Source organism: Colletotrichum acutatum, assembly GCF_030867785.1.
Source record: "Colletotrichum acutatum strain CBS 112980 chromosome Unknown BDZ83scaffold_33, whole genome shotgun sequence".
NCBI classification, from domain to species: Eukaryota; Fungi; Ascomycota; class Sordariomycetes; order Glomerellales; family Glomerellaceae; genus Colletotrichum; species Colletotrichum acutatum.
This window is the reverse complement of record NW_026849027.1, coordinates 68,278-90,699: the sequence shown is the minus strand read 5'-3', so window position 1 is coordinate 90,699 and position 22,422 is coordinate 68,278. Positions and strand designations below refer to the sequence as shown.

General features: G+C 52.7%; 8 protein-coding genes across 8 annotated transcripts; 5 read left to right on the top strand and 3 right to left on the bottom strand.

Moving 5' to 3' along the window:
- The first annotated feature begins 312 nt into the window (after nt 1-312).
- On the top strand, nt 313-1,697 carry BDZ83DRAFT_262170 (uncharacterized protein). The gene is made up of 4 exons (XM_060502001.1): nt 313-989; nt 1,053-1,133; nt 1,193-1,310; nt 1,378-1,697. The coding sequence occupies exons 1-4, from the start codon at nt 426-428 to the stop codon at nt 1,404-1,406; spliced, it is 792 nt and encodes a 263-aa protein (XP_060366372.1). The 5' UTR covers nt 313-425; the 3' UTR covers nt 1,407-1,697.
- Nucleotides 1,698-6,067: 4,370 nt separating this feature from the next.
- Nucleotides 6,068-8,067, top strand: BDZ83DRAFT_262112 (concanavalin A-like lectin/glucanase domain-containing protein). Its single transcript, XM_060502000.1, has 3 exons — nt 6,068-6,594; nt 6,651-7,091; nt 7,147-8,067. Exons 1-3 carry the CDS (start codon nt 6,477-6,479, stop codon nt 7,953-7,955), a joined length of 1,368 nt encoding a protein of 455 aa, XP_060366371.1. The 5' UTR covers nt 6,068-6,476; the 3' UTR covers nt 7,956-8,067.
- A 1,273-nt stretch (nt 8,068-9,340) lies between these two features.
- On the top strand, nt 9,341-10,870 carry BDZ83DRAFT_262096 (NAD(P)-binding protein). Its single transcript, XM_060501999.1, has 3 exons — nt 9,341-9,354; nt 9,620-10,726; nt 10,834-10,870. The coding sequence occupies exon 2, from the start codon at nt 9,714-9,716 to the stop codon at nt 10,449-10,451; it is 738 nt and encodes a 245-aa protein (XP_060366370.1). The 5' UTR covers nt 9,341-9,354; nt 9,620-9,713; the 3' UTR covers nt 10,452-10,726; nt 10,834-10,870.
- A 1,941-nt stretch (nt 10,871-12,811) lies between these two features.
- On the top strand, nt 12,812-15,034 carry BDZ83DRAFT_616249 (Lactonase, 7-bladed beta-propeller-domain-containing protein). Its single transcript, XM_060507962.1, has 4 exons — nt 12,812-13,542; nt 13,614-13,726; nt 13,802-14,722; nt 14,794-15,034. The coding sequence occupies exons 1-3, from the start codon at nt 13,285-13,287 to the stop codon at nt 14,643-14,645; spliced, it is 1,215 nt and encodes a 404-aa protein (XP_060366369.1). The 5' UTR covers nt 12,812-13,284; the 3' UTR covers nt 14,646-14,722; nt 14,794-15,034.
- A 159-nt stretch (nt 15,035-15,193) lies between these two features.
- On the top strand, nt 15,194-16,088 carry BDZ83DRAFT_616246 (uncharacterized protein). The gene has a single exon (XM_060507961.1). It carries the CDS (start codon nt 15,395-15,397, stop codon nt 15,896-15,898), a length of 504 nt encoding a protein of 167 aa, XP_060366368.1. The 5' UTR covers nt 15,194-15,394; the 3' UTR covers nt 15,899-16,088.
- On the bottom strand, nt 16,089-17,301 carry BDZ83DRAFT_616242 (cytochrome c oxidase subunit VB). The gene is made up of 5 exons (XM_060507960.1): nt 17,138-17,301; nt 16,970-17,017; nt 16,623-16,781; nt 16,457-16,557; nt 16,089-16,392 (listed from the first exon to the last, which is right to left on the bottom strand). Exons 1-5 carry the CDS (start codon nt 17,226-17,228, stop codon nt 16,225-16,227), a joined length of 567 nt encoding a protein of 188 aa, XP_060366367.1. The 5' UTR covers nt 17,229-17,301; the 3' UTR covers nt 16,089-16,224.
- A 641-nt stretch (nt 17,302-17,942) lies between these two features.
- BDZ83DRAFT_718528 (uncharacterized protein) lies at nt 17,943-19,829 on the bottom strand (the record flags this gene model as incomplete). Its single annotated transcript, XM_060512085.1, is given in 2 exon segments — nt 17,943-19,800; nt 19,810-19,829. Coding segments are annotated over 2 exon segments (1,878 nt in total).
- A 1,085-nt stretch (nt 19,830-20,914) lies between these two features.
- BDZ83DRAFT_574701 (acyl-CoA thioesterase II) lies at nt 20,915-22,078 on the bottom strand (the record flags this gene model as incomplete). Its single annotated transcript, XM_060504733.1, has 2 exons — nt 20,915-21,733; nt 21,794-22,078. 2 exons carry the CDS (start codon nt 22,076-22,078, stop codon nt 20,915-20,917), a joined length of 1,104 nt encoding a protein of 367 aa, XP_060366365.1.
- Nucleotides 22,079-22,422: the final 344 nt, after the last annotated feature.

Sequence of the window (22,422 nt, the reverse complement as noted above, 5' to 3'; positions counted from 1 at the left end):
GATCTCTACTTTCGTCCCTGTGCCCAAAGTCACTCTTGCTCTCCCCCGTCCCGTTCGTTCGTTCGGTCGCTCCCCTTCCCTTTCCATCCTCCTCCGCCCCGCGAGGCTGCGTATGGTGTACCGACACCTACCCGTGATCCAGGGGTACATGAACATGTACCTCTGGAATACCTTTTCCTTTTGAGCAACCCCGGCCATACTGGGCCTGCTCCGCGGCGCAAAAGAGGGTGTAACGGACAACAAACAACAATAACATGACCCTTTTCCTACCGCCGTCGATGCATGCACGCACGCCTGGGCAACACGACCTCTCGCGAGGGGCCGTTTGTTCTCAGGAGCCTCGTCTCCATTCGCGACGTTGATCCCGTCGGAATGAAACTTTACTAACACTCCATCCTAGTCCTCAACACCCCTATCAGCAGGACATGTCTCGTCGGGATCAGCACCCACAGTTCCAGTACGGAGCGCCGCCTCACCAGAGTCCGGCACCTCAGCATCACCAGCCCACTCCGGTCCAGCCTCCGATGAGTGTGCCTCAGCCGCCTCAGCCGCCCCAGGCCCAACCCCATCCTCAGCAGCAACAGCACCACCAGCAGCAGCAGCATCACCAGCAGCAACAGCAACAGCAACAGCAGCAACAACAGCAGCATGCTGTCCAGCCCCCGCCTCAGCCGCAGCCGGCGCCCAGAAACCGCAAGCGTCCGGCCCCGGCCCCGGCTCAACAGGCCCCGCCGGTCACTAGCGCCCCTCCTATGCCGCCCGCTCCTGTTGCGCCCACCGCTACCCCCATCCCGCCGCCTCAGATCAACCCTCCCGTTGCCGTTCCTCCTCCCCAGGCTCAGCCTGCCGCCACGGAAGATGCCAACGCTCAGGCTCCCCAGCCTCCCCCGGCCAAGAAGAGCCGCACAAACACCCCCTGGACTCCGGCCGAGGAGCTTCGCCTGAAGCAGATGAGAGATGCCGGCAGCAGCTGGGCTGAGATTGCCAAGGTTCGTACCATCTTTGCTACCCCATTCTCTCGTCATGAGCAGCCCACTAACGTGACCATGTAGACGTTCCCTACTCGTACTGAGGGTAGTGTCAAGAAGCATTGGTACAAGGACATGCATTACGCAGAGTTTGCGGAAGACGAGGTTCGTGGCGGACGCTCCTAGTATTTCTTTTCTCCCTCAAAATTGCTGACAAATTACAGAGCCAAGCACTCCTTAATGCCATCAAGGAGTACGAAAACAACAAGTGGAAGGTCATCGGGCAAAAGGTCGGCAAGCCCGCCAAGGCTTGCGAACAGTACGCCAAGGAGCACTTTCCCGGTATGCCCTCTCTCAACATCACGTCGGTACGGCCGCATCCACATCAACGATACTAAATGATTCGTAGACCTCTACGCCAAGCCGACCAACCGGTAGAGGAACCTCAGCTCCATCGGCGGTTCTGAGGATACTCGGGAGATGGGCAACACTGCGAAACGGCGCTGGGAGTGTCTCGATGCGTTGGGATATACCAAATGTGTTTCTTCTTTCTCGTTCTGACGATCACAACGACCCGGACTCGAAAAAAAGACGATTCCCCCTTTGCACTTGTTAATTTTTTTCTACGTTTTTCATTTGGAGGCTGGACTTTAATTACTTTTTACCCCTTGTGTCCCAGCTTCCCGTCTCCGGCACGGTCACCCCTGGTCGAACACTTGTGGCTGTGACGGATGTGGGGAAGATGTGTCTATAGGGATTGCCGGCCCTCATGTACGACGGTTGTGCCCTTGCGGGGCTTGCCTGTTATCAATGTGCTCTGAGTTTCATAGCGCAACACGAAAAGGAAGTTGAGTGATGGCGGGTGATTGCCATACCCGTTTGAGAGATGGTCTGCGCGTGCGCACGTATGCGGGAGGACCTTCTATATGGTATTGATGTGTGCGGGGGGGTTTCCAACACAAGACAACGGGAACCCACCATCTATGCCATGTCTTAATTGCCAGAGAAGAAGAGGATATAATGATGCGTGGACAAGACTGGCCGAAGACGTCAGTCGAGGAAGTCCCGGGACAAATCACACACAAAAATAAGTTGCTTGCTTGGGAAAGGTGTCATGGCAGGAAGGAAGAAGGAATCGGTTACCGGGATTGTGAAATTGTTTCGATTCATGACGAGTCTATACCCTTTTAGTGTGCGAGAATTTGTGTTTTGTTGTCGTCGTCGGGTCTGCGAGAGGACTTGGTGAAGATGTACTCTGTATGATGAGTGAGTAATTGAGGCTATTGACTATTGAAATATGTTTGATGTGACTTTGTGGTGACCACGTGCCGTCTGAGATTTTTGAGTGAGGCATTGTAAGTCAAGTGACGATGAATGTGAGCTGGGTTGAGATCTAGATGACCAAAAATGAAGTTCCGGACTGGTGTTAAAAAGGACAATGTATGTCGTGGTCTTCATGGTCAACGTAGAATCAGCCTGACGTTGCGTCATGTGGTAGGGACCATTGATTTCGATCATGAACGTATGAGCAATCTGCCGGATATACTGAGCTCTGTAGACATATGTATACGTCGTGATTGTGGCCGAGGTGGTAGACGACAGGCATAGTCTCGTGAGGTTGTGTGGTGGTGTCAGAATGACTGGCAAAACTATCACTCTGACTACTGTTATTCTTCTGGTATTTTAGTTATCAAACGTACTTCTGTATGATATGCTAGTTACTTGTTTGCAGAAGACTTGGAACTAAAAACGCATTTCATGATTGCGCTATGTGAATGTTCGTATTATCCGTCGAGTTATTTTTGCTCAATTATTCAAAAGGGTGTCGAATCTCTGCGGAATAGTAAGTTTGCCAGAAATCCATTGATAACAGCCACCGCACAAGACCACATATATGTCATTGAACTTGATGACTTCATGCTCATACAAGCCGGTGCAAAAAGCCGGACTGACTGTGGCTACGCTCAGTATCATTCTTATATGAGTGGCTTTGATAGGTGCTGCTCGTCTTCCTCTAGGCTAGTACTCTTGGATTGTTGTGGGCATTGCGCACATGCGCTGCGATGAACAGATGGGGCTGACGACTTGATGAGTTCGCGATATGGATATCTTCTGCCATGCCTTCACTTGAGGTAAGTAGGGTGGACATGGCCCAAGAAGAGAGAATAGGAAGAGCAATATTGGAGCCTCACCAAAGGCGCACCCCGAGAGTATGTCTTTGGTAGATAGATGTATTCTCGTCATTAGCGAAAATTTCGAAAAAGTTTGGATCAAACCCTTCATTGAAGAGACTGCACGGCTGTCAACTCCATTTACCCGCAGGATTTCGGCGGCTGAGTAAACCTTCTGCCAGCCTTGCGCGCTACTCACCGTTTCCAGTAAGGCTCGAGTGTCACTTGCAACTTGTAAGTTCCGGTCAACATTAAGTCGCTGGATGCAATGTACGCTGTTTCTGTGAGCGGCGTGAATCAAAGCGAGGGATAGGTTTAGGATATTATGAATGGCATGTACACGCGGCTTTTGTGACCGTCATCCTCCAAGATACAATACAAGTCCTGAATTCGCGTGGTGAATCCGTAGCAATCTCAAGTCTATGTATCATCTCCGTTCTAACTGGGGAGCAAAGCTATTTGTATTACGCGTTCTCACACTTGTTGCTCTTCTCATTATAGGTACGAAAGTATGTAAGAAAGAGCTCATCCTTTCGAATACCTACTCTCTGTACGTGATTACCCGGCACTAGTGTATGCTAGCATTAATGTATCTCTTTGAGTTCGTCCTATATCAGGACCCCTTAGACGCGTTCTCACATGATGCAGAGCAGACGAAAGCCTGGGGCAACCCTGACTGAAGGTGCGCGATCTTGCGGCTGTCGGGCTCTTTTGTGTCACATGAGTACGACAGGCCAGGGGCTCGCTGCCGGTCTTCGTCCGTCAACGGCGCCGCATGCATGCGTGCGCGCTGTGCGTAAAGAACAGCCCACGGGAAAGGCGTACCACGAGAGGAAATGATTGGCAACCACGCCATTCACTATTGGTAGTTGCAAGACTTGAGTACCTAGCTCTATGTCTTCTTTAGTTTCAATGATGCTGCTGTTTCTCAACTGTTTTTGTTTTTGGCGACCGTTGTTGAACTAGTCTACGGATAAACGGCGGAAAAGAGATGGGACTTTGATGTTTGTTTTGTGCTGGTGGCATGTGGCGGCGCTTGCCCAGTTCCGAGGAATGTGGTAAATAAACAATGGGAGACGGGACAATGAAATGTGCCAACGGTGGAAGAAACGGCGTCATGCAGTTGAGGTCTGCTGATCTGGTTGACGGGACATTTTCACTCTGGCGTCTCGACGGGTTGGAAGCCAATGGTTTACGATTCGATATGTCAATGATAATCAAATTGACCCTAGCCAAATTCGATCTTGACATTTGATGGGTGGTTGACTTGTTAGTGCTTCGATCCTTGGCTGCCGCAACGCAGCACCTGTCAATGAAGCGTCAAGGTCGTGTGCAACGAAGGATGCAAGCCCTCTGAGAGCCACATACAGCCCACAGAGGTACAGAGGATGCAGTGACACACGGCCAGCATGCTACCTGACGTGCGTGCTAACCTGGTATGCTGGCACGGCTGCATTGATGGCCTAACAGATCATGTTCATCCAGCAATTGCCGGCGATCAACAGGCGACAGGCGACATCGAGAGAAGAGGAATGTTTTCCGTGGCGCCCATGCCGCTATGCCGCTCTTGCCCCGTGCACCGGGGGAGCACAGAGCACCTGGGGCGAAAATCACTGCAGAGCAAGACTTAATCGAATTGAAAAAGTGGATGGCCGAGGGAAGAGCCAGGGGTGGGAAGACACGGGGGAGTTGAACAGTGATGCCGTGATCTTCCAACTTTGGTGAGCAAAGTGAGCAAAGTATTGGTCAAGTCATGCGGAGCTAAGCCTGAATGAGGACAAGGGGCTTTGAAGAGTGGTCTGTGAGTGGACAGAAAATCATGATCTGGGGGATCCACAGAGAAGAAAAGATGGGCAGGTGGCGGTTGGACCAATACGAGGACACCATACGGAGAGGTACCAATGGAAGGAGAGAAGCTGCACTCCAGTTCTTGTTTCCCCCCGTATTTCCTTTTTCCAGGTTTCCCTCGAGAACCTGGAAGGGAGACGGGCAGGCACATGGTCAGGGCCAGGGTCAGGCTCTAACCGGCTTTGCCTACCAAAATGATGCCACGCTTGTCCCAATGAGGGAGTGAGGAGCGGCTTCGATGCCCCACCCGGGTCCCTTGGTCTGTAGCGGATAGGTTGAAGGAGACGAGGGAAGACGAGGAGGAGAAGCCTGGAGAATCCATCATTCCTCCCTTGCGTGCCACTGAAAGACCCTGAGAAGAACTGGAGACGACGTCTGATCGTTATCAGTGAGAAAGGAGCAGTTCAGAAAGGGGGAGCAGCAGAGAGCAGTACAGCGTGGCAGCCTGCATGGCGATGGAAGAGATGTATTGACGGTGGTGAGATGCTGATTGATGGACGTTGTTGTTACCTTCCATTGGTACAATTTACACCCAAATACAGACACACACAGCAAGGCAAGAGGCGCAGCATCCGTGTTAAGCGTAAATCAGGTAAGCGTAACTGTAGCTGCCCCTTCGTGCCTACCTACCTACTTCCCAAGCGTGCTAAGGCGTAGCAAGGCACGCTAAATGGTAGTCGAGGGAAGGTAGGAGCAACAGCGAACCCAACAGTCAACACGGGCAGTCACCACCGAAGGTAAGGTACCTCAATGAGCGCAGTGAGCGCTTGCCTCCTGGTGTCCTGTCCTGGTTTGACTTCCCGTGCATTCCCACTGCTCCCGCCCTCCCCATCCCTTCCCCCAAGTTAATTCTCGCGGCCTGGGCTTTCAACCTACTCTCCCCTTCCATACGCACCCATCTCGTCCGCTACGGTCTTCACTCGTTCTTGACCCGCGCTTCTCGTTGTAATTACTACATACTACCATCGCTTAATACTCTCTTCTACACCTTCCTGTAGAAGCAAACTTTCGTTGCGCCCCCCCCCAAAAGACGAACTTGATCCCATCCTCCGTCGTCCGAACGCCCACGTTCCGTCCCGAACCCACGCCGACTCGAGTCAATCACGAAGCCGGGATCCCCAGATTATCAGCCAAACTCTGTTTTTTAATCCTCCGAACATCAACAACTTCGATTTCGAATTCGATCTCGACCCGGTTATTCGGACGAGCCTTGTACAACCACTTTCCGCCCTGTCACAGACGGATACACAAGTCATCAGACACCCGAATTCCTCCACGCCGCGGCAGTAAACACGCCGACACTATCCCACCGGTCACCCGCGGGCGGCGAAAGTCCAACAGGGTCACCATCGAACCTCGAAATTCATTCGTAAAACCAATATCGACATCTTCTCGCATACTTGCCTCCGGGTCGCCAGCAATTTTTCGCTCGATTCCTCCGCTGTAACTCCGTAATACAAACCCAGAACCACACCCATTTCACTCCAACATGTTGTCGGTTCTTCCCATGGGCCTTGCCCTCCTCGGTGCTTCTACCGTTCTCGCCCAGACGCCCCCCTCGTGCTCCCTCACCCAGAAGTGCCCCGAGAGCGCACCATGCTGCTCCCGTAAGTTATGATCATCATCTCTAATGCCCCAAAACACTCGAGTCTGACCATCGCAGAATATGGCCAATGCGGTACTGGTGCCTTCTGCCTCGGCGGTTGTGATCCCCGAATGTCCTTTTCTCTCGACGCCTGCGTTCCCGCCCCCGTCTGCCAGGACAAGAAGATGTCCATGAACTCGCTAGACAAGATCGTTGATATCAGCAAGTACTACGGTGACTCGAGCAAGGCCGACTGGGTTTCCCAAGGTGAGCCCGCGCTGTACAACAAGGAGGCCGTTCTCCTCACGATGCCCGCTAAGAGCGTCGGAACTGTCCTTGCCTCTTCTACCTACCTATGGTACGGTAGTGTCTCCGCAAAGATCAGGACATCGCGTGGTCCTGGTGTCGTGACAGCCTTCATCTTGTACGGCGACGTGAAGGACGAGATCGACTACGAATGGGTCGGTGCCGACCTGGAGATGTCTCAGACCAACTACTACTTCCAGGGTATTCCCAAGTGTAAGTCGACTCGCCATGGCCCCTGACCCGAACTCGATGCTGACAATCACTACAGACGACCAGTCTGGCAACATCTCCCTCTCTGACACGTTCAACAACTGGCACACATACGAGATTGAGTGGACTCCCGATGAAATCAAGTGGATGGTAGACGGTCAGGTTGGCCGAACCAAGAAGCGCTCCGACACATGGAACGCGACTGCCCAACAGTGGGACTTCCCTCAGACGCCCGCCCGTGTCCAGCTGTCCATCTGGCCCGGTGGTGCCGACACCAACGCCAAGGGTACCATCGACTGGGCCGGAGGCCCCATCAACTGGGAGCACGAGGACATCAAGAAGAACGGATACTTCTATGCCATGGTCAAGGATGTCGAGATCAACTGCTACAATGCCAAGAGCTCTCCCGGCACCAACAGCAAGAAGAGTTACTACTACAACAGCATGAAGGCTACCAACGATACTGTTGTGGACAGCGACAAGGACACCGTTCTGAAGAGCTTCCTTGGCACCGGTCTCGACATGAACGCAGGTGCCTCATCTGCTTCTGGCACCGGCACCGCGGCGCAGCCTACCGCATCAGCAGCCACGATTCCGGGTGGAAGCAGCTCTGGCACGGGCAATGACCACAGCGACAGTGGTAGCAGCTCCTCCGGCTCCGGATCTTCTGGCTCAGGCTCCGGTGATTCATCCGGCTCCGGTTCCGGCAGCAGCAGCGGTTGTGGCAACAGTGGCTTCTCGCAAGACTGCAACAGTGGCTCCAGTGGCAGCTCCGGGTCAACAAGTGAGGGCTTCCGCCGTGAATCCTCATTCGGTGCCAGCGCCTTTGCCGCGCTTGTGGCTGCCACTGCTCTCTTTTGGCTATGAAGTAGAGACTAGAAGGTGGGCTTTGTCAAAAAAACGGTATAATGGATAACGTGATGCGCTTGCTTGGTTTCGATTCGGGCTACTTGTATGTAATGAGAGCATTCCTTTCTTTGAAGCATTGTTATGAAGGCATTTTGGGTAATGGCGCTTGCCGTCCATTCATTTGGTAAGGGGGTTGGGGCAACCAAATTGCATATGCAGTCGACCGTTTGCGAGCTTTGAATTCAAAGCCGGTGTCTGTACATATGGCAGAGCTGCTCAATCAACAGAGGTTGGAGTCTTGAAGTCATCCATTGGTTTGTTTGGATTTGCTTGTCACATCGCGACTTGAGTGAGGTCCAGCGTTCGGAAAAGCAGTGGTTAGTCTCCGTTGAGAAATGGATGATGACTGCAGGCAAACACAATGCTGACATTGTAGCATCCAGTAAGAGAGGGGTCACTGGAGACATTGCACGGCTGCTGCCGTAGCATCCGAGAGGAGGCCGAACGGCGGCCGGGGGCGTACCGGCGATCAGAAAGGCCGGAATGAGACGGCTAAGCGGTGATGAGCCGCCAAAGAGATAGATGTCCGGAAGCTTGTTGGGCATCTCGTTCTAGGCAGCTGAGGCGGTGTGAGGTTTCACCTTGGATGCATCTAAAATGTTTGTTGTAAAGTTGATGCGGCGTAGGTTGTCAGAGAGGCATGTGTTGATGCGGCGCGGGACAGGAAAGTCGGGGACGGGGACGTGATTTGGTTGTTGGTTGCGTTTTGTTATTCTTGATGATGATGTGTCGAATCTCCCAGGGCCGAATGGTGACAATTAACTTCCGGAGCACTTCAGGCGACGAATAGTGATGAGCGAGACGCGGGATGAATGGGGGCCATGCGAAGGACGAAAGAGTGGTGTTTCGCGAGGCGAGGAGTCTAGCGAGTTGAAGCGAAAGGCGCGAGCTGAGCCACAAGCTTGGCTATTGGGTGGGCCGTCGGGGGGATTCTAGGCTGAAGTGGACTGTTAGTGAAAGATGCTGCTGAGCGCTTAACCAGGCGACAGACGACATCAAGTGCTAACATTTGGACTGTGTAGTAGATGACAGTTCCATTCAGACAGGGATGAGGGCGATGCAGAACGGGCGGGGATGCGGATCCTGTAAGCCACAAAGAAGGGGTGATCCTGCCGATCACATCGTGGTTGCAATGGCCGTTCCCGCCTTTTCGATTTACGCCTACGGGTCTTACGGACCAACGTCGTGCTTTTTTGTTGTTGGTTCGATATTTCGCTTCAACGCGCCCGTTTGAGCGAGATTTGGAAGAACGAAGAACGAAGAGTCGCGACGCGCTAGGTGAGGTTCTGGGGTTCACACATGCTGCGGCTTACAGCTCACAGCATGGATGCCATGTTTGTTGCTTTTTGCTGAGGTAGTAAGTGGTTTTTTTCCCCCCAAACGTGATGTTTCCCCGTCTCGCAGATGGGTTGCATACCTGCCCGGCCTGAGACGGAGGTTGGATGCATATAAGGCTGGGCAGGTTCGCCGTTGAGGAGAGGAAGGAAGAGAACATCATCAATATCATCACTACCATCCTACTTCTTGGCGACATCGAGCTTTTACTTGACTTTTAGTTCATCCTACTTGAACAATCAAGCCCAATCGTATTCATTGATACCACTCATCTATATTCTTTGCAGGAGCATCATCGCACTTGGCACGCTACCAAAGCATACCCTCATTACAACCTCATCCCGACCTTAAATCACAAACACCCCAACTTCATAACAAATCATGTCCGGCATCAAGACCATCGCCTTCTTCGGCGCCTCGGGCGGCTGCGGCATGGCAGCGCTGAAGCACAGTCTCGAGGCCGGCTACGTCTGCATCGCCCTCTGCCGCAACCCAACAAAGATGACCGACGTCCTCCCCGAAGCCCAGAACCCGAACCTGGTTGTCAAGAAGGGCAACGCCCACAGCGTCGACGACGTGGCCGCCTGCCTCGTCAACCCAACCGACCCGACCCGCCTCGTCGACGCCGTCAGCTTCAGCATCGGCAGCCCGCTCAATCTGGCCAAGATGACGGTCGAGGACCCGGACGTGTGCAAGAACGGCGCCGCGGCGCTCCTCGGTGCGCTCGAGAAGCTCCGCGCCCAGGGTGTCAACGGCAAGCCGAGGCTGGCGATTATCTCGACGACGGGTATCTCGGACCATGCGCGTGACGTGCCGCTGATGCAGGTGCCCATGTACCACGTCCTCCTCAAGCAGCCGCACGCCGACAAGAGGGTCATGGAGCAGAGGATCGTGGCGAGCGATGAGATTTTCACCTTCATCCGCCCCGCGTTCTTGTCTGATGGCGCACAGCCTGAGAAGCGGATCCGGACGGGCATTGAAGATCCCAAGACTGGTGTGCAGACCAAGGCTATTGGGTACGGTATCTCGAGGGAGGATGTTGGACGGTGGATCTTTGAGGAGATTTTCAAGTCGGGTGGCCCGAACTACCTGAGGAAGGCTGTTACTATTACCTGGTAAGGTAAAGCTAGGCGATTGGACACAGGCGATGAGAGAGTGTGAAGTGTGTAAATTGGTACAGCGGGGAATCCGGGCGTTTGTCTTTTTGCTTTGAATACCTGATGGACCTTGGAGTCAAGATACCCATGACTGCTGGGCTTCTGTAATACCTTCATAGAATGTAATCGAGAATGAATCCTTGAGCTACTTCTGTTCTTTTTCATGAAGTGCCCTAGCCTTCTTCTCCTCCAGAGACTGTGGCAGTCTCATTTTTTGTAAGACTGTGTCTCCCAGATGTAAGTCTGATCCGCCAGAAACGCCTTCCAAGCTGATTTGGACGACAGCCTCTAAAGGCTTGCAGTGTACGGAATGGCCCAGGCTGACGGAGATGTGCAACTTGCAGGAAGATCTAAGGCCCGTATCAATAAACTGTCAACTACTCTCTAATAGGCAAATCAACAAGCCGCCCTCGGGAATCCGTATACTTAGGCAGAGCACAGATCGTATCGTGAAGGCGCCAACCAAGCAAGCCCTGGCCAGCCGTCCCAGCATGGCAACCAACAGTGTATAGAGACTGGATGTTTTCAGCCAATGTCAGTAAAGCACGCAGCTGCCAAGGTAGTATTCAAGGAGAAGCAAGCTCTACAAGCTCTGGCACAAAATATGCTGCGATGACTGGATTAGCATTCACCCCGCGCTCCCCTGCAGTGTTAGTGCTGAGGTTGGCTGTCCCCATGCACCTCGAGCTGGTTTACCATCCCATCTCACGTTGGTTGGCTGATTGGGTGTAGATGCGCATGTCGTCTCCAGCAGTCCTCGTCACCGCGGCATTTGGTTGGTTCTCGAAGCGCAAGCCACGCCGAGAATAGACGCACGTCAACGGCGTTTGAAAGGGTACGTACCGGGGAACCACTTGACAGAAAGACCCCACTTCGGTACGTATCGTAACGGCGGACCACCGGACCGGCATGCTGATGAAGATCTTCCGTGCTTCTTTCCTCTTTCCCGTCCTTGCTATTGCCGCCTAATGAAATGTGTCGGGGCGAGAAACGAGAGTACTAAGTCCCGCCTCAAGTTTCTCATAAACAGGTAAGCAAGCTATGACGAAACTCTGATTTAGAGAAGCTGAAATAAAAAAAGGGGGCCGAGCGCAGTGACCCTCCTGCTCGAAAGTATGGGAAATGCCCGGAATGTTTCTCGTCCAATCCTTTGCGGCCAAGGACGGGTGAACATGTTTCGAAACACCGCCCTCACTCAGCCCCTCCAACCAGGCGACCAACCGTAGCGCCTAAAGGACGTTGCTGTTGGTACCTTACTTGAAGGCGATTCTGATATTATTCCGTGGCTATTTGGCCCCTGTTTCATCGGTAGTGAGTAGCACACAGTAGGGCGGACGATCAAGAGTTGGACCGTCGACTCACTGAACAGCTGCATATGCTCCAATCTGGTGAACATGAGGCTCCTTGAACATTAACGGGAAACCACCTGTTCACGCAGGGAGTCTACCTTGAGACTGTTCGTCCTGCTGTGGCTGTCCGCCCAAAGGAGCGGCTGATGGCTGGGCGGGATGACAGGATCCAATCCCCGTCGACTGTCGGACGACAACTCGGACTCGAAGCCAGACCTGACTGGACTTGGCTGACGCTGGATCCCCACGCTTACCTGCATCCAAGTGGTTTGAGGAGATGTCGGCAAACATGCAGCATCTCGCGTGACCATCAAATTTGGCGGCTGGAAGTTGGAAATTCAGTCAAACGTTGACTGTCAATTATTCCAAGAGTATCAAGAAAACAAGAATAACCAGGGGCGGGGGTCCTGCGGCTCTTTGGGGGCTCTTTAGGCCTGGCGAGTAAGCCTTGCAACATGCAACAGACCCAACCAACAGCTGGTCAGCCTGCCATCTTACATCCCCAACCAATCGTTTGCCCGTTGTAAGCCGTGACCCTGACCACAATCCCTCCCTTGCCTTGAGCACTTTGCATCTTTGCTCTCTTGAACAAGACTCTTTACAAAAGGGATTTGATGATGTGGGGTCTGAGACCAATGAAGCTGGTGACACAAACACACGCAGACACCCATGTATGCAGAGAAAGGGGGGCTCTTTGTGTGTTACTGTTCGGTGGCCGTGGAGGCGGTTCGATGTCGGGCTTTTTGGCTCCAGGCTGAGCAGACTGAGGTGGGCTTGTCATCCCATCTCACCCTATCCCTTCCATTCATCCAACTCAGCCATGGCTGGGGGATTGGGTCTGTCAGGGTGGTAGATCTGGCCAGCTAAGGTAAGGTAGAGTCACATGCATGGGAATTAGAGTCAAAGACTACCTTATTATGCATGTTCTGATGTGAACATGTCCGCATGGCCATGCGCACACACAGCCTTTTCGGACTTCCCTTGCCTGTTCAATCATCTTATAAGGTTGCAGCTTCCTGCCTCCACTGTCCCAGGACTCCCTTTTATTATTCGGATGAAATATCAGACTTGTGTATCCAATTCATCACCAGTGAATCACTAATTCTCCAGCTCCGCTTTGGATCGACCCAACCAGCCCCGTCTGTTCCTTCCTCTGCTGCGAGAATCCGTGGAAAATTTTGTACATGCCTGCCTCATCTCGACCGACTGCTCCTTCCCTCCACCGACTTCTAAATCACTACTTTTGCCTCACACATTTCACACACCTACCATCACACTCACTCACTTTTCTCCCCTTCACTCACCACTCATCAGTCTCTACTCTTTTTCTCCTTCTTCCATCGCACTCTTTTCGCACTTCACTCTCTACGCTTCTTTTTCTGATTGCTCAATACTGATCACTCGATACCCTCATTCTTCCCTTTCAACTTCACGCAAATCATCACGATGCGCTTCACTTCGATCATCGTTACTGCTGCGGCTGCTTCTGCGGCAGTCATCGGCCGCCAGGACACTCCCGCCGCTTCGTCCAAGGTCATCATTGGGTCTTCCTACATGATTGCCGTTGCCGATTACGATGGCAAATCGTTCAACATCGTGAAGAACGACACCCAGATCGGCACCAACCCCAGCTGGATGGCTTTCAAGGAGCCCAACCTTCTCTACGCTGTTGACGAGAACAGCAACGACCTTCGCTTGTTCAACGTAAGTCGCCTTCGATTTCTCTAGTAGCTGCTGGAGCCTACTTACCAAAAACTTCTACTAACTCTTTCCAGCTCGACACCACTACCAACGAGCTCATGGCTGCCGCTAATTCCACTGAGGGCAACAGGGGAGTTGTCTCCATCGACTTCAACAAGGACAAGACTCGTCTTGTTGGTGCTTCCTAGTACGTGCCACTTGCTTCTTTCATTTTATCCTTATTCTGGGCCCTCCGAACGCGTCATTAACTAATATGAATCAGCACCAATGGCACCGTTGACGTCTGGGATATCTCTGACGCAAGCGCTCTTAAGTACATGAAGAACATCACTCTCGGTGGTGAGCTTGGTCCCAACAAGGAGCGTCAGACCAAGTCTTTCGCTCACCAGGCCATTCTCGATCCCTCTGGTCGCTACTTCGCCATCTGCGACCTTGGCACTGACTCCGTCTCCATCATCGACTCCCAGGATGATAAGTTCGAAGTCGTGTCTCGCAACAGCGTCTCTAGAGCTGGTTGTGGCCCTCGCCACGGCGCCTGGTACCCTCAGAATGGAGGCACGCCTACTGCCTTTGTTGTCGCCTGTGAGCTCACCAACACCCTTGAGGTCTTTTCTGTCTCTACTACCAACGGCTCTTCCCTCTCCCTTACTCATACCTCGGAGCTGAGCACCTACGGCGCTGCTTTCCCTCCCGCCAACGCCACCTCCGCTGCCGCAGGCGAGATCATCATCTCGGCTGATGGAAAGCACGCCTACGTCTCCAACCGTGTCAGTGGCAATGCAACCGACTCCATCTCCCACTTCAAGATCACTCAACAGGCGGCCTCCGGCGGCTCCAAGTGCAAGCCCAAGACTGGTGGCATCACTCTCGAGTTCGTCGACCAAATTTCCTCCGGTGGCCTGGCCCCGCGCATGTTCAGCTTCTCCAAGGATCAGAAGACACTCTTCTCCACCAACATGGGGGGCACTGACGCTGGTGTGGTGGCGCTCAGCCGTGCCGAGGACACCGGCTCCTTGACTGCTATGCCCATTGCGTCCATTCCCATCGCGAACTTCATGGTGGGCACTGAGGCCGGGGCGCCCACGTTTATCCAGCAGATCGTCTAGGATATCAATGGCGTTATGTGTGCCTCATCACAGCCTTTCTTTGTGTATCAAGGGAATGGTTCCCTTTGGCAGGTTCTCTACGGCATTGGCATTAGCGTTACACGGCCCGGCGTTGGAGAGCGGCAACCATGAGTTGGCTGGTACAGACATGAAACCGCTTGATTTTAGGGAGGTTCTTTTCGTTGCATTAGATACCAAAGTCATTGGGGTTAGTGACCTCGTTCTTCAAAAGTTTCAACAATACAGATTTTTGATCTGAGTGTGTGACCCTTCTTGCTTGGATACGTGATGTGAATGTGCTGGGTTCGGTGGAGTGGTAAGGTAGTTGAGAAGGGGAGAAGCCATGTAGTTGAGTCTTTCCACGGTACCTTAACCTGGATGGATCCCGTCTGCTGTTCGGCGTAGTAGCGTATGTGCACTGTAGATTAGCGAGATTCGGACACGCTACGACATCGAAAAGGTCGCTAATCGGCTGCGCTATCCGCTAAAGATGCTGATTGATCACTGAAGAACACTGTCTCCACCCCCTCAATGACTAAAGGTGCGAATGCACGTGGGGACTGGCATTTGACAATAGTTGCTTCACCACCATTATCGCACACTCTCCGCCAACGACGGTCCAGTCACGGCTGCATTCCCTGCCGAGAAAACAGCGACTGATTTGAGTTTGAACCGGCGCCCTCAATCATCACAAGAAATAGACGAAATCTAAGTAAAGGCGCCTCACTGGCTTCGCGCCTGCCGCCGCAATGTCGGACAAAATCACCGGCAAAAACCTGTCCTACGACACAAACATCCCGCCATTCCTGCGTGCTCTTCAAGCACAAGCAGCAGGGAACGGAGGCCCAGACGAGATCCTCTCGAAAAGGCGACGAGCGGGCAAGAAGCGCTCCGACAGCGAAGAGGCAGAAGACGCGCCGCTGGTCGTGGATGACGACGGCAATGTCGTCGACGTAAGAGTGGACAAGGACGGCGGCGTGGAGGCGGATGCCTTGAAGAAAGATGGAGTAGAGGAGGAGGGGGAAGGGAAGGATACCAAGGAGGAGAAGAGGGAGATGGAGAAGATTGCTGGGATTGGGGCGAGCAAGAAGAGGAAGGCTGGCAAGGTTGTTGGCGGTGATGCAGACGAAGATACTGTCGCCAACAAGATCGTGACGAAGGGCGAGAAGAACGGTGACGACGACGAAGGCGCCAAGAAGAAGCCTGCTAAGAAGAAGGGAAAGAAGATCAAGCTTAGCTTCGATCCAGAATGAGGCGTGCTATGATCAGGGCGGACATCATCGTCACTATCAAATACAACGTGGACACGTGGGGAGAGTAGGACACTGATCCGCACGGGAGCGAGTCAAGCCACGCAGCTCTTCGTCTTGTCCTGGCCGCGATTCAGAAACAACGACGACCTGATTGGCGTCACACAACAACTCGCGAGGAGTCATGAGACAGGAGTCGGGAGAAAAAGGTTCTATACAGCCACAACTTAAGGTAATCTACACATCTGCCGTGCTCACTCCAGAGCAGCCCCGATGCCGTCTCGCCTCCAATCTCCTTGCTACGTGCTCACCACCATCTGCGAAAGCATCTATTGGTATCGGTACTCGGGCTTGACGAAGTCGGCAAAGGTCTTGGGCTCCTCGTAGCCGTGGTGGTGGTCGTGGCCGTGGTGGTGGTCATCAGTGGGACCGACGTACTCCATCTTGTAGACGGAGCCGCACTCGGGGCAGCGCTCGATGGGGCGGTCGCGGGAGATCTACGCATGTTTGGTCAGGTTACGGAGCTCTTTGGGCAGCTCAATCGGGTCCATGGGCACGTACGGTCAGCCAGATGGTGACGTGGGAGTCGACGGGGACACCGGTGCAGCCGAGGTACTGCTCCTCACCGGCGGAACGGACGGGGATGGGGTTCTCGACGGTGCCTAAATGATTGAGTTAGATTTCGTGCTCGCACTTGAATTCCGAAGAACAGGGGTCAATCGCGTACCCTTGCGGGAGGCATCGAGGGGGCGCATGTCGAAGATGTCGACGCCCTCCATCTTTCCGAGAATCTCGAGACGCTCGAGACCGGTGGACTGCTCGAGATCGGTGGGGATGCTGCCGGGCTTGGCACCAGGTCCGTGAAGGTCGTCCTCGCCCTTGATCTCTGTATTGTTGCAATGAAAATCATTAGCCTCGTATTCTCATCTTCCAAGTCGTTCAAAATTGGTGCGTCGCTTCGATCGTACGACGCGGTCCGAAGGGATGCATGCGGTCAGGCTTTGGGCATTCCGGGGAACCGCGCCGAGACGGAAACGACGATAATTTCGAATCCATTGGCTCGATAGACCTTACCGGTGATGGTCTTGTAGGGCTTGGCGGGAGTAGAGGAGTTGGCGTCGCCTGTTTGTGGCCGCGGATGGCCGTAGAGTCAGCGATAAGGGAACTTTCGGAATGGCTTCGCTGCAAGGCTTATTTTTTTCTTCTCGGGATTTGGGGGGGGCCTTCAATTGGGGTTCGTACGGCGGATCATGGAGGTCGCGAAGGTGCGTCTGGCGAGGGGAGCGACGGCCGCCCGGCGGGCAGCCATGATGGCGGAGCGCTGCAAAAACATGGCGACGGCAATTGGGGTGGTAGAGAGGAGAGGTTCGTTGTTGTGACGTCGGGTTTGGGTGAAGAGAGAGGGATTTGTCGATGGCCTGATTTGATGGTTTGATGTTGCGGCTGTCGGGTAAGCTACGGAGAACCACCAGTCAGAGAGACCATAGAGAGAGCACTGGCCAAGGTACTTGCCATAACCGGAATCGTAAGCGACATAACATCACGTGATGAAAAGAGTATCAAATGAGAGCTGGAGCATTACAGAGCCATGATAGCTTCGTCCCCTTTCATCCGCGCCGCTTTCAGATGCAGCTTCCCAAAGATGCCAATGGCACGATTTTTGACGTTATTCTATTTCGAAGCTATCATGCTAAGCTGAAGCTGTCCACCGGCCATTTTTCGTTATTCAGATGGGCCAGAACTGTGACGAGGTTGTTCTCCAGAAACCTAGCCACTTCTCTGAGAGCCTATCCGAGTTGGTCACCGTTTAGTTCCGCCATCCATTCTCAGTACCCACATGGCCCAAGACCGCGATGGAGGCTTTCTCCAAAGCAAAAGCAAAAGAAATAAAAAAAGCAAAGAACAAAGCAATAGAGGAAAAAGTCACTCCTCCGACCTGAATGCCTATCCGAGTCGGTTACCATCCATCCATCCAACTCTCATGCCAATTATTTCCTCCCATAAAGATGCCTCTCCCTATAGAGGTAGATGCCCGACTCAGTCGCGTCTAGAAAGGGAATCCCAATTCGTCCAGCTTCTGAGCTTCCTCGCTGTGGTACCAGGGGAAGACAAATCCGTGAGAAACTCTTCTTCCAGTATCCTTCGGGAAAGGACTCTCTCCGACTGCAGCTCTGATGGCCTCCATGTTTGTGGGCTGGATCTGTCTTCTGATCTCTTCCGAGCCGACAAACATGTCAATCCATTCGCGATTGTCGAGTGGGGTTTCGATGCTGGTGTTTTCGAGAATTGGAGCCGTTGCCTCGGTTGCCAGATCATCATTATCGGCCATGCTCTTCTCGAAGCTGTCCAGTTGAAGTTCATCCTCCATTGGGGCATCCACAACCCGGAACGTAGATGTATGAGTGTGAGCTTCATGTCCAATCTTCGCTTCAAGATCCATAGGAGGCCCGGTTTCCATGATGGGTCCGACTAAGGAATGGCTCGAGACCATGCTCTTAGCAGATGGTCTGCTTCGAACTGCAAGACGATCCTCTGTGAACAGCGGTAACTGACGCAGCCTCTTAGCAGGGCGCGAGTGGCTACCGTCGTGATCAGGGGTCGATTGATCAAACGCCTCTGAAGAGTGGTGCGTCTTGCGTCGATCACTGACATGCCGTCCTTCTCCTTGCGTGGAGGATGTCTGCATCTGCATTTGCGACCTCAACGCCTCTATTGGGTTCAGGGCAAGGTTGGAAACAGGCTCACGCAGATTCTGCTGCTGCTGCTGCTGTTGCTGCTGGGCAAAGGCCTCATGGGAACCTGCTCCAGGCTGTGCAATTGCTGTGTCAGGGGCGGCTGATCTGCTACCGGTCAATGCGGACGAATGGGTCTGGTCTCTGGCAGAAGATGCCTGCTTCCATCGACCTAAGTAGAAGTTGTAGTCACCGGTATGCTGTGCACCTCTGATCTCAGCTTGCCGAAGAATGCTGTCGTAAGCATTGTGGTTCTTGTCAACCATGACGCGCCAGAATGACTTCATGGGGTCGTGCGGAAAGCGCTCCAGGGAGACACTCATCCTCCACATGAGGAAGTGCATGGGCGGCATTCCCACCTCTCCGCGCTCATACATGGCGTTGATCCGGCTGAGGATGTTGCAGATCTTGTAGAGAACATAGTTGTCGCAGATCCCAGTCTCAGGCAAGTGTTCCTTTGCCATGAGTTGATTGGGATGGATCGTGTGTCCCGGACTGAACCACTGCTTTGTGACCTTGGCTTGCCGCAAGCTGCGCTGGTATCTCTTGAAGACATGCTCTGGGTCATCCTCTGATGCTGGGAGGGGTCCTTGGAGCATTCGCTGATGTCTGATCAAGAGGTATTCTTGATATTCCCTTTCCACCTTCTCTTCGTTGACTGCCTCTGCGAACTTTTTCCACAAGGGGTTCCAGTATGAGCCGGTTTCGCTAATAGGCGCGACTGGCACACCCCGAAGCATGGGCGGGTTGGTGTAGGTCTTGCCGTCTTCACTGATTGTGAAGATGGCATTCACAGGGGTGGCTGTGACTTCAAGCAGTGCTACAGCATCTTCGTTGTCTTTGGGATTGGGCGCACTGGATGACTCGATTTGTGGGATCGCTGCAAGCTTTGTCTCTTTCTTCTGCAGCCTGCTTTTCAGGCGTGCGATCTCATCTTTCTTCGCAATGAGAGTCTCTTCGACCTCTTTGATGCGTGATTGTGTCTGCTTGATGGCCTTGTCAATTGCCGGTTTAGGGATATCAGCGGCAATGCGTTCTGATTTAAGCTCTTTGAGCCAGTCCTCTTTGTACGAGATCCGGTTCTCGATGCGATCGATGTCGGCCTCAGTAGCTTGGATTCCTTGTCTCAATTCTGAAATAGAAGTGAGCAGTTGCGATCGCCGTACAGGCGCACTATTGTACGAGGGCGAAGTCGGGTCCATCGTAGCTTCCGAGTCCTGCCTCCCGAATAGACTTAGCAGTTGCGACCCATTTGAAGCGTGAACAATTTACTTACCCAAATGCTCTCAGCGAATGATAGTGGTCTCAGACAAATGAAGAATGGTCAGGATGTAGTGAAAAGGAAACCCAATCTATGTGTCAGAGAGTTCAAAGTAGGCGCAAACGGTGTGAGATGCTAGGTGAATAACGTATGCCAAACCACCCAAGCTCATAAAGATGCGTAGAAATGTCAAAGATGATGAGTTGTAAATATCATCAATGAGAATACCGGTCGTGAGCTTGGAAGGGGATGGCTGATTGTTGTGAAGTACTAAGGAAAAAGACCCTGGTGCGGTGTGCTGAGGAAGAGTCAATCAGAGTGGTGCACCGAGGCTGGAAGATTCTGGTGGTGAATGAGGAAAGAAGCGGAAAGGCAGCGTGGGTTGTATGTAGGGCTCGAGAGAGGCTGTGAGAGAAGGAGCGTAGGTGAGAATGACAAGAGACATCGGTGCGGAAGTCACGAGTAGTGAGGGTAAGAACAACGGGACAGTTTAGGGAATCATACCCTCAAATGGCAGTAAGCAAAGGAGGCATAGTAAGAACGTCTGCAAACCAGTGCGATCATTCCGTTCAGCGATCTGTAAACAAGGAGATGGCAAGAACACTTCGAACCAGTGCGATCCTTCATTTCAGCGATCTATAAACTGAGATACAGTAAGAACGATCTTAAACCAGTGCGATCCTTCCTCTAAGCGATCTGTAGATGGAGATGGCAAGAACGATCTAAAACTAATGCGATCCTTCCTTTCAGTGATCTATAGACCAGAAGATAGCAAGAGCGACTCGACTTACTAAGGTAGGTAATCAAATACGATCTTTCCTCTAAGCGATCTATACTTAAGAAGGAAGATGACAAGGTAAGGTGAGGTGGTCTCTACCATAGTAAGAATGAATCTACTGAATTAAGGACAGAAATAGGAAGCCAGGCATCTCCTATCTGTAAATCATTCTGTTCATCTATGTTAGATCTATTTAAGCTTACACTGATCTAATTGAGCCCTTCATAAGTCTTCGCTATATCATCTCATCATAGCTTTTGGCTAATTTTATCCCCATCTGTTCTCCGCTCTCGAAGTATGCCGTCTTGATATCCAGTAGCGACGTGTATGCCTTCAGGACTCCACATCTTACAGATCAATGCCCCTCGACCCTGGCCAGTCCGGGGAAATGACGCCTCCTGAATCCACCAACCATCGTCTTTCATCACGGCTTGGTCGACATTGACATGAACGACAAACTTGTACGTCAAGCTGGCCGCGGTCCCTAGACTCCACCCGAGACCAACATGGTTGCCTATCATCAATAATCCGTTACGATCGGACTCAAACGCGTGAACGGCTACATGCGAATTGGGATCGTCCGCTGGAAGAGGGCCTTTAAGACGATATAACAGAAGCTCCTTCCTCTCCGAGACCGACCTTCCCTCATTGTAAGCCGACAGGTCGACTTTATGCATGTCAACGATGGGAAACGTCGTCTGGCCAACATCCGGAAACATGGCTTTAATTTCTTCCACGTCGACCGCTGGTGCGAATGGCCAATCTTGTGGTGACTTTGTTGACAAAATCTCGGCAAAGCGTTTCTGCGGTGGCTCCTCTTGAGAGATGATTCTGGCATCCTCTGGCCGTTTGAAGGTGCATATGCAACTGAAACAGATATCACCCAAAGGTCCTTCTGCATCCTCGAGTAAGAAGTTGTCTTCGTAGTGGTCGCGTTTGCTCGTCTCCTTTGGTTGGCGTACAGTCACCAGGCGGGAGCAGAATGTCCGACTAGTCGATAGAATAGTGACCTCATATATGAAAGGCCTGTCTGACTTGGCCGCAGCCGAGAAGACACCTTGGATGGCCTTGCTATGGTGTTAGCGACGGTTCCATCTTCAACTCAAGGCAGTAGATTCCAATCTCACATGAAGTCCGAACCCCCCGGATTGCGTCCCGGATCCTTCAGGTTCCTCCTCTTTCACAGCTCGGCTTGCGGCTAGCGGCGCCTGGCAGTAAACATGCCCTCCATATGCAGCTCGAGGATCTGCTTTGGATCCGCGGCCTTTGCCGCCAACGAGTTCAGATCCTGGTATCCAAGCTGGGTAGAGACTCATGTAACGCTTGACGATGCCGCCTGTCGTTGTTGTATGATTCGAGCTTGTTGGTAGCAGGGCCAGTGCCATGACATCCTTGAACAAGAGTTTGGACATAGCGAGTGGTGGGGTTGCCGAACGACAACAATAAGGGAACAAGTAACGCCGATCTAGGTGGATTGACGGAATCACAGAATACGACGCGACGAGAGATCCTTAAGCGGGTTTTGAAATAATTTCTGCCTGCCAAAAATGACGAAACTCTGGAGCTTGGAGAAGGGATTGACTGGTTTGAAGTTAAGCTTCGGGGGTTCAGCTCAGCTTTCCCCAACAACCCTCTGAGACCAGGACGAGATTGTAACCTCGGGACGAGGAGCTCTGTGGCGGGGGCCGTGGCCGTGCGGAGCTGCCCTTCTCCCTTCTCCCTTCTCCAGAACTCCAGGACTCCAGAGTCTCGGTGC